General features: G+C 43.1%; 1 protein-coding gene across 9 annotated transcripts in view; it reads right to left on the bottom strand.

The window, feature by feature from the left end:
- The window catches only part of tns1a (tensin 1a), a 64769-nt gene that overhangs the window by 20835 nt on the left and 28928 nt on the right, over positions 1-15006 (bottom strand). For 6 of the 9 annotated variants that reach the window (XM_089000734.1, XM_089000743.1, XM_089000753.1 and 3 more), the window contains 14 exons: positions 10561-10599; positions 9450-9491; positions 7190-7239; positions 6799-6970; positions 6665-6715; positions 6475-6597; positions 6333-6397; positions 5943-6026; positions 3020-3132; positions 2870-2930; positions 2716-2791; positions 2494-2623; positions 1570-1635; positions 1355-1480 (listed from right to left, as the gene is read on the bottom strand). In XM_089000734.1, coding sequence (XP_088856860.1) covers positions 1355-1480; positions 1570-1635; positions 2494-2623; positions 2716-2791; positions 2870-2930; positions 3020-3132; positions 5943-6026; positions 6333-6397; positions 6475-6597; positions 6665-6715; positions 6799-6970; positions 7190-7239; positions 9450-9491; positions 10561-10599 — 1198 coding nt within the window. Of the gene's footprint in view, positions 1-1354; positions 1481-1569; positions 1636-2493; positions 2624-2715; positions 2792-2869; positions 2931-3019; positions 3133-5942; positions 6027-6332; positions 6398-6474; positions 6598-6664; positions 6716-6798; positions 6971-7189; positions 7240-8169; positions 9492-10560; positions 10600-15006 lie in introns of all 9 variants that reach the window. The other 3 variants (XM_089000779.1, XM_089000788.1, XM_089000796.1) reach the window with 2 other exon arrangements.

The following is a 15006-nucleotide window of genomic DNA, read 5'->3' as shown; positions in this document are numbered from 1 at the left end:
CTTCACAATTTTCCTTCAATCAGTCCTCGCAAAGGCAAACAAAATGACTTGTGTGGGTCCACACATAAAACTGGCGGTGTCTGCCTCGCCCTGACTGCCTGCCTGGCTGTGTCCCTTGCTGTCACTGTCCTGCTATTTGAGACATGTTTAGTGGCACGGCACGGCCAAATAGGGCATGGGTTGTAAACAAGACAGCCTTGAAGACTTCTGAATGTCACACAAAAATTCCAGTCCTTTCAAACAAATCCGGAGTAATGGTAAATCATATGCCTTGTTTGTCAATAAATTTAATTTCTGCATAGTTTTGATTTCTTTGTCTGATGTGCCCTTGTCTTGAAGAATCAGATGTTTGTATTTAAACTTGACACATTTTTGTTGTTAAGACAACAGTTCCTGAAACATTCAAAGTTTCCATTAGATATTTCAGCTGTATACCGGCCTTCTGACTTGTGTGTCAACAGCTGCCAGGGATCAGGGTTACTAGCAGAGCAAAGTCAAGCTGACAAAGACGATTGCATTACAGTGTAAAAATACCAAGTACTCAAGATTTGAATAGTAATTTGCTGAGCTCCTAACGTGTCCAAGGTTGGGGTTAATCAAGGCGCCAGTGGGTTAAGCGACATAGATTCGGACGGACATCAACGCCTGAACCCCAGAACAAAAGAACAAGTCTGACTCTGTAAATGTGTACCGTAATTGTGTCGCCTGTGCAGCGACGTGTTGATACATTGTCCATGTCAAGAAACACTTTCGATCTATGAGTACTGTACATGATGGGGACTCGTAAACAACATTGTGAGCGTATCCCATCATACAAATATCACCCGCAGGGCACATATACTCTTCTCAGAAACTATCCTACAAGACTGAAAATTGATACTATTTATTGTGAATTCTACTCAGATTGTGGAAAAACAAAGTCTTCCACATGACTTGGCAATCAAAAGACTTAAATTGAAGAAATTACATTATTATTATTATTATTATTATTATTATTATTATTATTATTATTATTATTATTATTATTATTATGAGTCTTCCAACAGAGTGCTTGTTAAAATAGAAAACAATTTGCAATTCGTGTGCTTCTTGAAATGCTGCAATTACTACAACGTCCCTCAGAGGAAGTCCATAAAAATAAAACGGGTTTCTGTGACAACGTAAAGTACTGTAGATTGGGATACTGCACTGACTGCCATTGAGAAGTCTACAGTATCGATAGGTGTATATATGTGTGTGTATGCGTGTGTGTGTGTATCTGTGTGTGTATCTGCGCGTGCGTGTGCGTGTGTGTGTGTGTGTGTGTGTGTGTGTGTGTGTGTGTGTGTGTGTGTGTGTGTGTGTGTGTGTGTACCGTGATGATAATCCGCCCCTCCTTCACCGCGATGACTGAAGTTCTCGTATGAGTCCCAACGGATCAAAGGATCCTGAGTGTTGTAGTCCACACAGACACTTGGTCCGTTCTCCAGATGGCCTAGGCCTGAGGAACAAATGTCATGACAGGGATGTGACTCATAAATTTAGGAACAATAAGTAACTATAAGCAAAAAAAGATAAAAAAGATGTTACCTTTTATTTTCTGTGGCCCATAAGAAAAAACAAATTCGACCTTTCCATATTCCGGGAATCTTTCATCTGTACAAAGAAAGAAATTCATTTAAAAGAGTAAAAATGTATCAGTAAAAACCTTATTAATCCAGGAATGAAACTCTGCTAGTTGTGAGGGATCGAGACTGGGCTTTGCTGCGCATACCGAAAATCCGCATTCAATTGATGGTCACCCCAAAACGTTTGTCATTAACTATAGGCAGCACTGGATGGCAGCAATATGCTTTTTGTCATTCAATGAACCTTATGCTCTGAGTTGCTTAGCCTCAGTGCAAAAGCAGTGACTAGATGAGTTTGGTGAATAGTGGATGATGGGATGCTTCTAAATAGGCACAAAGCAGCCAATTTGCAAATGCTCGTTCTTGAAAATACAAATCAAAAAGCCTTTAAAAATGGGGGTTCAATTAAAAACTATTGTCTTTGAACTTGCTGCACTCACTCCACAGAGCCTGTTGCGTCACACGCGTGTATAATTTTGAAGTGCGCCTTTCAACCCTTTCATGTCTTTCAATTCCTTGATCTCCTTGATGTGCGTCTCACCCTGACGCATAGCACACGCTTGAAAATTGTATAAAAGGAGCTGTCGCGGGACGAACGAACCACGGGGCAGAATCATCTCAGACTCATCCCGGACATCACAGTGCGACTTGCTCAACTCCACGCCGCGATCAAGCTCTGCACGTCACCTGCCTGGGAGATCTGACAACGAACCTACTTACAAATAAAGAGAACCGTCAAACTCTTTAAGCCCACTGTCTGAGGGTCTCAATGCTTCGACAACAGCGCTTCCATACCTTTATCAGACCAAGTCACATACATATTTCCATCTTTTCTGTAACTTCTGTCAAATGACTATATTCCAATATGGATTTTCCCACACATCACCTTTGAACGTCTCATCCAATTCGCTCTTCCCAAACACCACTCCCAGGTCATGGATGGCGCACGTGTGGAACTGCACCCTGAAGACAACATCCCTGGTGGGGTTTCTGTAGCGCTTGTGGTAGCACTTGAGCTGCGACAGGTTAGTGGAGAAAGAAGTGCGGGTGGCGTGAAGACATCTAAATGATCAGGGGTGAAGAGAATGAGCAAGGAGGAATCGCTCACCAGGATGTCGCCCTTGAGGAGGAGGCCTGGTTCAATGGTGATGCAAATGCTGGTGTTGCCGTCGCCCTGCACGTTGCTGTGTAACGACAACAGCATCTCATAAAAAATGAATTTAAAGCTCCACCAAACTGACCAGTTGGCAATGATTGCGTACTATATTCCCGACGTATAGACCGGCTGCATCGCCTGGTAAATCTTTAGGAATGGACGGCAGCCTGAATAGGACAAACAGAATTGATTTTTAACTCTTTTTGTTTCTTACAACACTAAATTACTACATAATAATTGTTGGGTGCACACTCACCACCTTTGGACTCAAAGTTGGGAATTCCGTGCATGATGACGTGGTGCAGGAACAGGGGCTTGTTGTTGATTTTTATGTCTCCCGACAAAAGCCCGTTAAAGTACTGCACATACCTGAAGATCAAAGAAAGCGTTGAGCAGAGTCAACTTGGATGTATTCTTTTCCTCATTTTTTGTCAGGTGCATCATTTTGGGACTCAGTACATTAAATGTGCACCTATTTGTAAAGTGTAATGAAATCCCTACACAAATTCATGCAACCTTCACACAGGGAAGGCAGAGTTTCTCAGTTGTGAGGCTAACATATGTTACCTTTTATATGCCACTTTGCTTTTTATGCCTACAGCTCCCTGCCCCAAAAAAATACTGCTTCTGTTTCCTGAGATTATTCCTCCCTGGTTAACTGTGGAACATTCTGGGGTGAAATGTTGTGAACGGTTGGGGGTACAGGGCCTGGTTGTTAAACATCGTTGTGAGGAAGATACAGGACATGACCTTGAACATAAGGAGGGCGAAAGCATTGATCCGCTGATGGGAGCCAGATGGTTGAGTTATCTGGGATCTCACAGATAGAAGGAAGGAAGGAAGGAAGGAAGGAAGGAAGGAAGGAAGGAAGGAAGGAAGGAAGGAAGGAAGGAAGGAAGGAAGGAAGGAAGGAAGGAAGGAAGGAAGGAAGAAATCAAGGAATGGCGGAAGGGAGGAAGAAAGGAAGGGAGTAACGGAAGAAGGAAGGAAGGAAGGAAGGAAGGAAGGAAGGAAGGAAGGAAGGAAGGAAGGAAGGAAGGAAGGAATGAAGGAAGGAAAGAAAGAAGGAAATGGTTAATTTTGTGTGTTGAAGTTCTAACTTGAAATTATGTCATGTAATGCAGTATAATGCCTGGAGAAGAGATAAAGAAGGTGGAGGATTTTAAGTACTTGGGGTCCACTGTCCAGAGCAATGGAGAGTGTGGAAAAGAGGTGAAGAAGCGTGTCCAGGCAGGACATCTGGAGAAAGATGTCCGGTGTGATGTGTGATAGAAGGGTTTCAGCCAAGATGAAAGGAAAAGTGTATAAAACAGTGGTGAGACCAGCCATGATGTTTGCACTGGAGACACTGCCACTTAAGAAAAGACAAGAAGCAGAGCTGGAGGTAGCAGAGTTGAAGATGTAGAGGTTTTCTTTGGGAGTTTCCAGGTTGGATAGGATCAGGAATGAGTACATTAGAGGGACAACTACTATTAGAGGCTTTGGAGACAAAGTCAGAGAGGCCAGACTGAGAAGGTTTGGACATGTCCAGAGGAGAGAGTGTGACTACATCGGAAGAAGGATGCTGAGCCTTGAACTGCCAGGCAGGAGACCGAGAGGACGGCCAAAGAGGAGGTTTATGGATGTTGTCAAAGAGGACATGAAGGTAGCTGGTGTGAGAGAAGAGGATGCACAAAACTGGGTTAGATGGAGGACATTGATTCGCTGTGGCGACCCCTGAAAGGAAAAGGAGAAGAGTGCAGTTTAATGCCTCATGACATAATATACTTATCTGTGCGGCACTAATGTAATTTGTTATGATATATCTTACAAAAGTGTCAATTTTGTGGAGTGATCACACTTATAAAGCTGCTTACTCAAGGGAAGCATGTTAACCCCAGTGCAAACCCACTTGCGTTCATACGGCAGGTTCTGCGACCGTGCAATACGACAGTAATAATATGGAAGTAAAACATGCACATGAGTAAATTGTACTTCCTTTTCTCTGCCTTGTTTGTGACATATCAAAAACCATGGTTTATACAGACAAATGAACTCTCTTGTCTACCAGACACCATAAAAGGATGAGGGAGAGAGGAAATATGGCAGAAGTACAACAGAGCACAAAATACTGTATGTCATCAACAATTGTCACGCATAACGAGTCTATTACCCCTGAAGCGTTCACACGTCCTATTTCAAATCAGCGCTGCTTCTCAAACTAGCATTTACTCCAGAGTGAATTTTTAAACCTCCCTGAGCAGGGTTCAATTTGCTCCTGTATAAACTGTATTACGGGCTATGCCAGTATAACTTTTTATGTGTGAACGCCCAGTAAAAGATGATGTGTGAACACCCCTTATCTCATCTCTCATCTCATTTTCCGTGCCGCTTATTCCTCATTAGGGTCGCGGGCAGTGCTGGAGCCTATCTCAGCTGTCTTCGGGCACGAGGCGGGGGACACCCTGAATTGGTTGCCAGCCAATCGCAGGGCACACAAAGACATACAATAGTCACTCTCACACTCACACCTAGGGACAATTTGGAGTGGTCAATTTGCCTGCCATGCATGTTTTTGGAGTGTGGGAGGAAACCGGAGGACCCGGAGAAAACCCACGCGGGTCCGGGGAGAACATGCAAACTCCAACACCCCTTATATTTTGTATAATTTATTTTAAACTTAAACTTGTACAATCACACATCAGCAACAGAGCTCATCCCTGTTTTAATACATCACATTCTCAATAGCAGGCGGGTGAGAGCAGAGACAATTATTTTTGATGTGGCAAATAGCTGCCATCAATAATGAGGTTTTGAAACTATTTCTTTGTTTATTGTCTGTCACCTTTACTAATCTCCCTCTTAATAAATTCTGCGATTCTGCAACTTACTTGATGACATCATTTGCAGTCACTAATCACGGTGGTGGAAAATAGAATTTGCAATTCGCTAAACTCTCTTGGGACCTCTCTTGGTATGAGTGGAATCCCTCAAACAAGCAGAGTAGATGCCATGACATTTTCACACAATTGTCCCAATTCCAACTAAATTGCATATGAGAAAAATGCTTTTCCTGTGTCCCGGAATAGACCACATTTGGACCAATCTTGGCAAAGCAGGAGGTTCGGAGACAGAAAGTGCATATTTTGTACTGCGTGACGCCCGTACATTTCCTAAGAGGGAGTGAGAGAAAAACAAACCTTTTCTGCGAGGGTTGCCCCATAGGAAGCGCTTTATCCTCATAGAAACGCCTCATGGCAAACCTGTCCAATGCCTGGTCAGCGCTGTAAATAGAGAGAAACAGTGGCATTGTGGAAATCTTTTGAAGAATTATCCTGCAGTGTTTGTAAGTACGCATCACCAAAGTTCTAACACCATCTGACTCCATTAAGGAATGATGACTCTCCCGAGCTGTTCGTTCTCAGAACCAGAACAACAAACCAGCCGGGATGGATTGTTTTGCCTCATTCATCACACAGCGAACTCTCACACACCTCAAGGCTTTTGAGACCGAGGGATCAAAGTTGAAGAAGAAAAATTGCATTCAACAACAATCTTCAAATCGTGAATTCTGGGAATGTGTTCACTACCTTGCCGATATGTTGCTGTAGTGCATGTAGGCTGCCACCACAACCCCCGTCCGACCTCGGTTTCCCTGAAACATCAGAAAGGTCATAGTGTGATGCATGTAATGTCCATGTTAATTGATTTGTGTTGTCTGTACGTGTTTACTTTGTTGTGAAGCACCACGACATTGTGCAGGTCACCATTGAGCCACGTGTCGATGGCCTTGCACATGCTGCAGATTTTGTCTAGTGGAGGCGCGTGGTGGTCTGGCCAGCCAAACTCTAGCACCTGCACAAGCCAAGCGTGTAAAAACCTTTTCACATATCATGTTTTCCTGCAGCCTACCCGTTTTTACCTTGGGGTTTAGTGCGGCTAGGTCGGTCCTCAACTCACTCAGGTTGAGCACCTACCATTCGGAAGAGCAAATAAAAATGCATGAGAAATACCCCCATAAAAAGTGATGTATTAATTCCCAGGGTCATTTCTTACCAGATAGTGTTCACTGTGTTTGGAACGCAACATGGCCGCCACCTCCTTTAGGTGGGCAATGTAACTGCGCTCTTCAGCGGTGGCAGGGAAAGAGAAGGAGATGATCCTCTCTGTGATGTAGACCAGGTCCACTTCATAGCTTTCCTCCATGTCCTGGACCATACTTTGACTCCTGGTGATGGGCAAGAACGAAGCAGGTTCTGCATTATTTTCTCTTGCTTTACTGTGTTATCACAGCAGAGATTGTAATTGTTGTGATTTATACACAGATTATAGAAAATTGCTTCATTTCCCACATTATTGTTCACTAGAGTATCAAAGGAGAAGTCATCCATGGTCAGTTCAAGTTTGTTTGTTTGTGTGAATGTGGCATGACCGCGGTGTGTCTTACCGTGACTGCTTTCGCTTGATCTCGGCACTCTTGCAGGACCTGGCAGACCCCTGTAGGCAGGAAGGGGGGATAATTCACAAACAAATGCATGTTACTGACTGTTACTTGACTGCCGACTCAGATATTTGACAGTGTCAGGACAGGATTGATCGGACTCCTCTTTTTGGAATAGAGTAAGTCGACGATGCGCTGAATATGGAAGGACAGATGACAACAGTAAGAAACACAGACCGCAACTAAACCTAGCCTTGAGAGGCATGTGAAGCCTCCTCTTCAGTGCTCTGACAAGCACCAGATGTGTGCTAAATGAGGGCTCAGCACATAACATCACAACACTGTGGTCTTGTAGCAACATGTATGCAAGCTGGTTTAACTGCGAGGGGGAAACCCGCAATGATCAGGTGTCCCAATACATGTGTCCTTATAATGTACATTACAATGTAGCACAGAGCTAGAATACGCTTATAAACATCTTGGGAATTCCAAAGGACTTATACACCCTTTTCATAATATTTACAAACAGTAGGGGCCAGTGGTCGAAAATGAATTGACTTCCACTGACTTGAACTGAAAATAATGAAAACAATTACAATGCACAGTAAGGTATATCAAAAAAAGGTTTAGATGTATTTCAGAAGCTTTTCAAATGAACTGACTCAGAACTAAACCTTCATACGTGAATTCGTGGAAGGCATGGCTTGCTGGTCACCTCTGTTGCAAATTATCCATTTCTCATTAAAAAAAATCTATTTTGTACTATTAACCCGATGAACGGAAAATGTCCTCCCCTGACCATATTTGAATAAATTTAGCTGTTTGAAATATAAGTTAATGCTGAAACAATTGACATCATGGAACATTTTCTTTGTACTGACACATCACATATTGAAAAGTACGCTAGCAGAAGGTTACGGACACATGTTCGATGTCATTCTGAATGGTGAGCATGAAATTTGCTCTCCGATGTGGGCGTGGCCTACCTTGTTGACCAGGGGACCGGTGCTCCACCTCCATGTTAAATGCAGGAAGGGAAAATGCCTCTTAAAAGAGCCGCCGAGAGGCATGGCCGATCTAGCTGCCAGATGTTTTTGTTTGGAATGTCAAAAATAAGTGAGAAAACAAAGTTTGGCAGGATATGACTATGATCGGTAAGGCTACATCGCACTCCACGCAAGTTCCCATGGTGGACAAAGATGCTGCATGATGCTGTTTGACCAATGGGAGTTGTTTTTTCCAACATACTTTGCCTACTTTGCAGTTGCTCCTCCCTTTGACTCATTATCTCTGCTTTTTCCCAACTTGCCCATAACAGTTTCTCCCTTCTTCCCAAGTTCAGTGTTGTTGTGCACTTCCTCCGTACTGTAAACATGAGATGCTAACTGTAATTACCCTTCAGAATGAAGTTCCTGAGCTTAAAATAGTTTCAACCGAACTGCATTATCCTGGTGTAGTTGCAGCTGTGGTTGCATTGAGGCTAAAATTGTCTTGTTGTGCACCCTTTGTTCATTCCACCATTTTACAGCATGTTACCCTTGATCATCCCCAGAGGTAGAATTTGATTTTTTAAATCTCGACAGAGCACTTCCTTGATCCAGACTCCTTGCCGATCTCAATTCCGTTCCGTTTTTGTGGGTATGTTTTAAAGTATGTGGAGTTATTCGATGGGGAAGGGGGAACAAAAAAATCAGTCCTTCATCTCTTCATCCAGCATTGAATGCTCATGAAAAATATATCTATTCAAAAGAATTGCACTATAATTCTAAATACCAACTCATCATTTTCAACTTGTTGCCAAAAGAGAAAAACACAATAAGTTCTGCCATTTTTAGTGCAAGTATGTCAACTAGTTGCTATAAATTGGTAATTTCTCCATTGGCAGAGAGAAAATCTTATTTAATGTATTCCACATTCAGTCCATGGATGACGGAAAGACCAAACAACTAACAAGTGAGGAAATACCGCCTGCGAAGACATGTTTCAGTTCATTTGATTTCAGATTGTGGAGTGTTCAGAAAGAAAAGCTAAAAGACGGATTTTGAGCTTTTCTGAACACACAACTATTATCCTGAGCATAACTTTAGTACCAGAAAACGTTCCTTGTATTGGTCCAGAATCTATTACCTGTCACTCTGTGTCTACTGTATATTTTTCATACCAGGTTACGTGAACGTCAATCAACTGATATTTAACACTGCAGATGTAGACTGTGGATGTGTGACCTTTGGAAGCATGTGTGGAGCTAGAAAGACATGCTACTTACCGGAGTATCTACATGCTTTAAAGGCAACTGAGGAGTAGGAGGCTGTGGAGAAAAACCAGACAACCGACTGATTAGTCATGAAATTCCAAATGTTGCCACGCTAGTTATTTTGAAGAGCATTATTTATACAGAAGTGCATGTGATGGGTGGGAGTGTGAGGGATGGTGGTTAAAACACCACGTGGGTTTGGTGACAAAGAGGTGAACGACAGCTACTGTACAGACTAAACGAAAGCATGTAGGCATCTCTCCTGACATGTATACAGGAAAAATAGTTCAGCAATGTCTTTACTCCAGCTCTATCAACAAAACTTGGGACTGTTTATAAGCAGCATTGGTCATTTTAAAGAGCTCACATCTAAAGTAAATAAGTGCAAATAAATGACTGATTGGAATGTTCCTAATTTGTTCAGCTCTTCAAATTGGTGAAATTCTTGATGCCATCCTGAGTCCGATACAAAATAAGTTTTGCACAAGATTTACAGTGCAGGTGTGAAACCTAGGGGCCAAAAGCCAGATTCGATCCACCAAAGGCTTTGATGTATTTGGCCCTCAGACTTCACTCTTCTTTTGCCTTTTAAATAGGTGTTATTTAATGTACCGGTTTGAAATTTGAAGGTTTTTACATCACCAAACCCGCTTTATCATTAATTTAATAGTTGAGTAAAAACTATCTTCCTTGACGCCTGGTTTAAACTTTCCTACATCCTGTATCCTAATAACACGATAAGATGTCCGCTGTAGTAAAGCACTGTCCCTGAAACGGTTGAAATGTTGCGGTGAAGGGAGCTTTATTTATATAGGTTATGTGCTTCACATAAAAGTACATTTCCAAACAAAAGAGGAAAAGATTCTAAAAGCAAAGCAAAGAAATACAATGTACAATTACTACAAGTAGACCATATTCAATATGGCCTCCGACAATTATGGGTTTGACACCGCTTTACTTTAGCGTCTGACCTTTGACCCTCCTACAGCTGCTCACTGTGTTTGTGGGTGGCTTTGCACACAATTCCAGGATCATGAAATTGGAAATGGGGATATGAGCAGGTGAAAAGGGTCAGTCAGTAAAGGTGTCTGAGGCACATTCATGCGCGACGCATTGTACTCACAAGCTCATAGTTGGTGCTCGTTTGACACGCTGTGGTGACCTGTAGAGAGCAAAGAAAATTTGTGAAGGACTGTGATTCCATTTTCTTCCATGAAACCGTCTGCCTATGCAGAAAATAACAAGTTGAGGGATACTGTGATCATCACAATGCTTCTGACCTCAAGTGGTGCGTTTTATGACATTACTGTTGTTACATCTTTAAATAGCAGGAACGCCATCACCACATTCTCCAAGTGTCTGTGACAAGAACAACCGCTCCAACTAGTTTGTATGAGCATCTCACAGCCTCACATCACTGATTTGAATTCAACAAGAGAGAGAACTTTACACATAAACACAAGCTGCTGTAGATTTGTGTGCAGCGAGAGGGACTCGGGCTATCAGTGGCCAGCAGGCTCTGGTGGGAAGGAAGCCACCATTAGTTTGCACAGTGAGAACAAAAGCTTGGTTGGCATTTGCTATCATGGAGCATTTCTAAACACAGGAGCTGGAACAGTACTGTTGATATTTCACGTGATGGCAAACAGCGCTGATGAAAGTCACCATTTTGCTTTCATGTCAACAGGCAATCTATTTCACTTCCCGCAGCCTCGACTGACATTAACATAACTGTCTTGTCACTTCATTTACAGCAGGAATGTATGACACATTGCAGGGGGTTCTCAACTCGGGTTGCGCAAAGACCTGTATTTTCCCACGGTCATTAAGTCGCATCAAATCAAGTGAATTTATCCATCCATCCATCCATTGACCAAACCGCTTCTACTCACAAGGGTAACAGGATGGAGGAACAGGTACACCCTGAACTGATTGCCAACCGGCAACAAATGCCTATGAAACACATTTTGACTTTCCAAACATCTGTGCATCTGTGTCCCTTTCAGAGCACATGAATAAAGACATAAATGTCAATCCTTGAAATGCAGTTAATATCACATCTCATCACATGAGAACATTCTATGTTGAATATAATGTTACCTTTCTAAATTCCTGCCGCTTAACAATTGACAATACTTCTGTCACCCAAGAATGGCCATCATTCAGAATTTTTGTCTTTTCGAATGACCAGCAGCATCAGAGAAGTGAATAATAAGACCAGAGAGAAGTTTGACGAAAGACTTTCACTGTGAACATTTTGGACTGTGTCTCCCCTGACTATATCCTTATAAGGTGGCTGATGTGGGAAGCCAAAAGAGTCTTTGTGTGGTTTCTGCCTGCTGAGGCCAAAAGTGCACAGGAATATCTTGGACCGTCTACCATGCACCACAACATTCTAGTTGTTAGAATAAGCAGAAGAAATAAAGTCTCAGATTGTTTGTTGCTTTCTCAATGAAATGAGTCATGCATCTGAGTTTCTATGGTAAACCTCCTTCCAGCCTCTCTTTGTTCTTCCAAATCAAACCTACAGGCAGACAACAATTCATAAAATACAGAAAGGAGGAATTTTTTTACTTGAAAAGTCTTTTCTCTCTTCTCAATGGGTCGCAAGGAAAATGTTGCCTGGTGGTGGTTAGGGTTAGGATTAGGATTACATGTAGTGGTTAGTGCTAGGGGTTAGGGGTTATGGGTTAGGATTAGAGTTCAAATTAGGGTTTGGGATTAGGGTTGGTGGTTAGGATTCGGGATTACGGTTAAGGGTTAGGGTTTAGGGTTAGGTTTTAGGGTTTTGGGTTCAGAGTTAGGGTTTAAGGTTAGGGTATGGGTTAGGGTTAAAGTTAGGGGTTAGGGTTGGGCGCCGGTTTAGGGTCGATTTTCTTTTGTCCGATATCCACTTTTGGCGTCCAGGTGATCAACTGGTTTGTATTTCCGCCTCACAGTGCATATATATATATATATATATATATATATATATATATATATATAAAAATCCTCGTCTCACCCACCATGGGTGGTGTCTGTCCCCATTTCAACTCGGGTCCTCTACCAGAGGCCAGGAAGCTTGAGGGTTCTGCGCAGTATCCGTGCGCTTTTCTGGACCGAGATATCCGATGTTGTTCCCGGGATCTGTTGCAACCACTCGTCGAGTTTGGGGGTCACTGCCCCAAGTGCTCCGACCACCACAGGCACGACTGTCACCTTTACCTTCCAGGCTCTCTCCAGCTCCTCTCTGAGCCCTTGGTATTTCTCGATTTTCTCATGTTCCTTCTTTCTGATGTTCCCATCACTCGGGACTGCTACATCCACGACAACGGCTTTCCTTTCCCCTTTATCTATGACCACGATATCAGGTTGGTTGGCCATTACCATCTTGTCAGTCTGTATCTGGAAGTCCCACAGGATTTTTGCTCGGTCATTCTCCACCACCTTGGGAGGTGTTTCCCATTTTGACCTTGGGGTTTCCAGTCCATACTCCGCACAGATGTTTCGGTAGACTATGCCAGCCACCTGGTTATGGCGCTCCATGTAGGCTTTCCCTGCCAGCATCTTACACCCTGCAGTTACGTGTTGGATTGTCTCAGGTGCCTCTTTGCACAACCTACACCTTGGGTCTTGTCTGGTGTGGTATATCCCTACCTCTATGGCTCTGGTGTTCAGGGCCTGCTCTTGGGCAGCCAGGATGAGTGCCTCTGTGCTGTCCTTTAGGCCAGCCCTCTCTAGCCACTGATAGGACTTCTTGAGATCAGCCACTTCTGCTATGGTTCGGTGGTACATCCCGTGTAGGGGCTTTTCCTCCCATGATTGTCCCTCTTCCAGCACCTCATCCTCTGTTCCCCATTGACTGAGACATTCTCTGAGTACATCATCCGTTGGAGCCTTCTCTTTGATGTATTCATGGAGCTTGGATGTTTCATCCTGGACAGTGGCTCTCACACTCACTAGTCCCCGGCCTCCTTCCTTACGGCTTGTGTACAGTCTCAGGGTGCTGGACTTGGGATGGAACCCTCCGTGCATGGTGAGGAGTTTTCGGGTCTTAACATCCGTGGTCTGAATTTCTTCCTTTGGCCACCTTATTATTCCTGCAGGGTATCTGATCACTGGCAGGGCATAGGTGTTTATTGCCCGCGTCTTGTTCTTGCCATTGAGCTGGCTTCTGAGGACTTGCCTCACCCGCTGGAGGTATTTGGTCGTAGCCGCTTTCCTTGTTGCTAATTCGAGGTTGCCATTGGCCTGTGGTATACCGAGGTACTTGTAGCTGTTTTCAATGTCTGCTATTGTTCCTTCAGTGAGTGAGACCCCTTCAGTGTGGACTACCTTGCCCCTCTTAGTCACCATCCGACTACATTTCTCCAGCCCGAATGACATTCCGATATCACTGCTGTAGATCCTGGTTGTGTGGATCAGGGAGTCTATGTCCCTTTCGCTCTTAGCATACAGCTTGATGTCATCCATGTAGAGGAGGTGACTGATCGTAGCTCCATTTCTGAGGCGGTATCCATAGCCTGTCTTGGCGATTATCTGGCTGAGGGGGTTCAGTCCTATGCAGAACATCAGTGGGGAGAGTGCATCACCTTGGTATATGCCACATTTGATGGACACTTGCGTTAGTGGCTTGCCATTGGCTTCAAGTGTGGTTTTCCACATCCTCATCGAGTTTGCAACGAAGGCTCTCAGGGTCCTGTTGACCTTATACAACTCCAAGCATTCATTGATCCATGTGTGTGGCATCGAGTCATATGCTTTCTTGTAATCAATCCAGGCTGTGCACAGGTTGGTATGTCGGGACTTGCAGTCTTGTGCGACTGTTCTGTCAACCAGCAGCTGATGTTTGGCACCTCTAGTATCTCTACTAATGCCTTTCTCTACTATATATATATATATATATATATATATATATATATATATATATATATATATATATAAGATTTGAATACTGGCTTTGACCTTCTTGTGTGGAATTGGCACATTCCCTCATGCCTCCCTGGATTTTCCCATGGTACCTCGATTTCTTCCCACATTTTAAATACACGCATGGCAGGTTGATTAAAAACTCTAATTTATCCTTAGGTGTGAGTGTGTAATTGTCTGACAATCAGTGCAGGACAGCTGGCTTCAACACCCTATGTGACACTTGTGGGGAGAAGCAGATCAGAAAAGGGACAGATGGATGTTAGCTGTTTTGGCAAAAGTCTACAAATTTTTATTTTTGTCCATTATTGATGATTTTTTAATGGTCTGCCTGAGACCAAAAAATAACACATTTAGCAATTCTAATTATTTTTAATTAATCTGCTGATTAAAAATTTATTTTAAATTAATTAAAATAAAATGTGAAATATCTGATTCTGCCTAAAAAGTCCATAACAGTCAGCTTCAATTCTACATTTTGCATACCATCGAATTGATGAAGAAGTGCATTGAGGCAACCACATTCACAATTCCCGCGGTTATCCTGCTGATCTCGCACCACGTTGATGGCTCTTTGCCAGTGCAATTGAATCCCACACTCACCAAGCAATGGCTAAATAAGGAGTGAAGCTCAAAGAAAACCCCGTGAATGGATTTAAAC

This window comes from Hippocampus bargibanti, linkage group LG01, assembly GCF_051943395.1.
Source record: "Hippocampus bargibanti isolate YZ-2025 linkage group LG01, ASM5194339v1, whole genome shotgun sequence".
NCBI lineage: Eukaryota > Metazoa > Chordata > Actinopteri > Syngnathiformes > Syngnathidae > Hippocampus > Hippocampus bargibanti.
The sequence above is the reverse complement of the archived record's forward strand: the minus strand, read 5'-3'. Positions and strand labels throughout refer to the sequence as shown.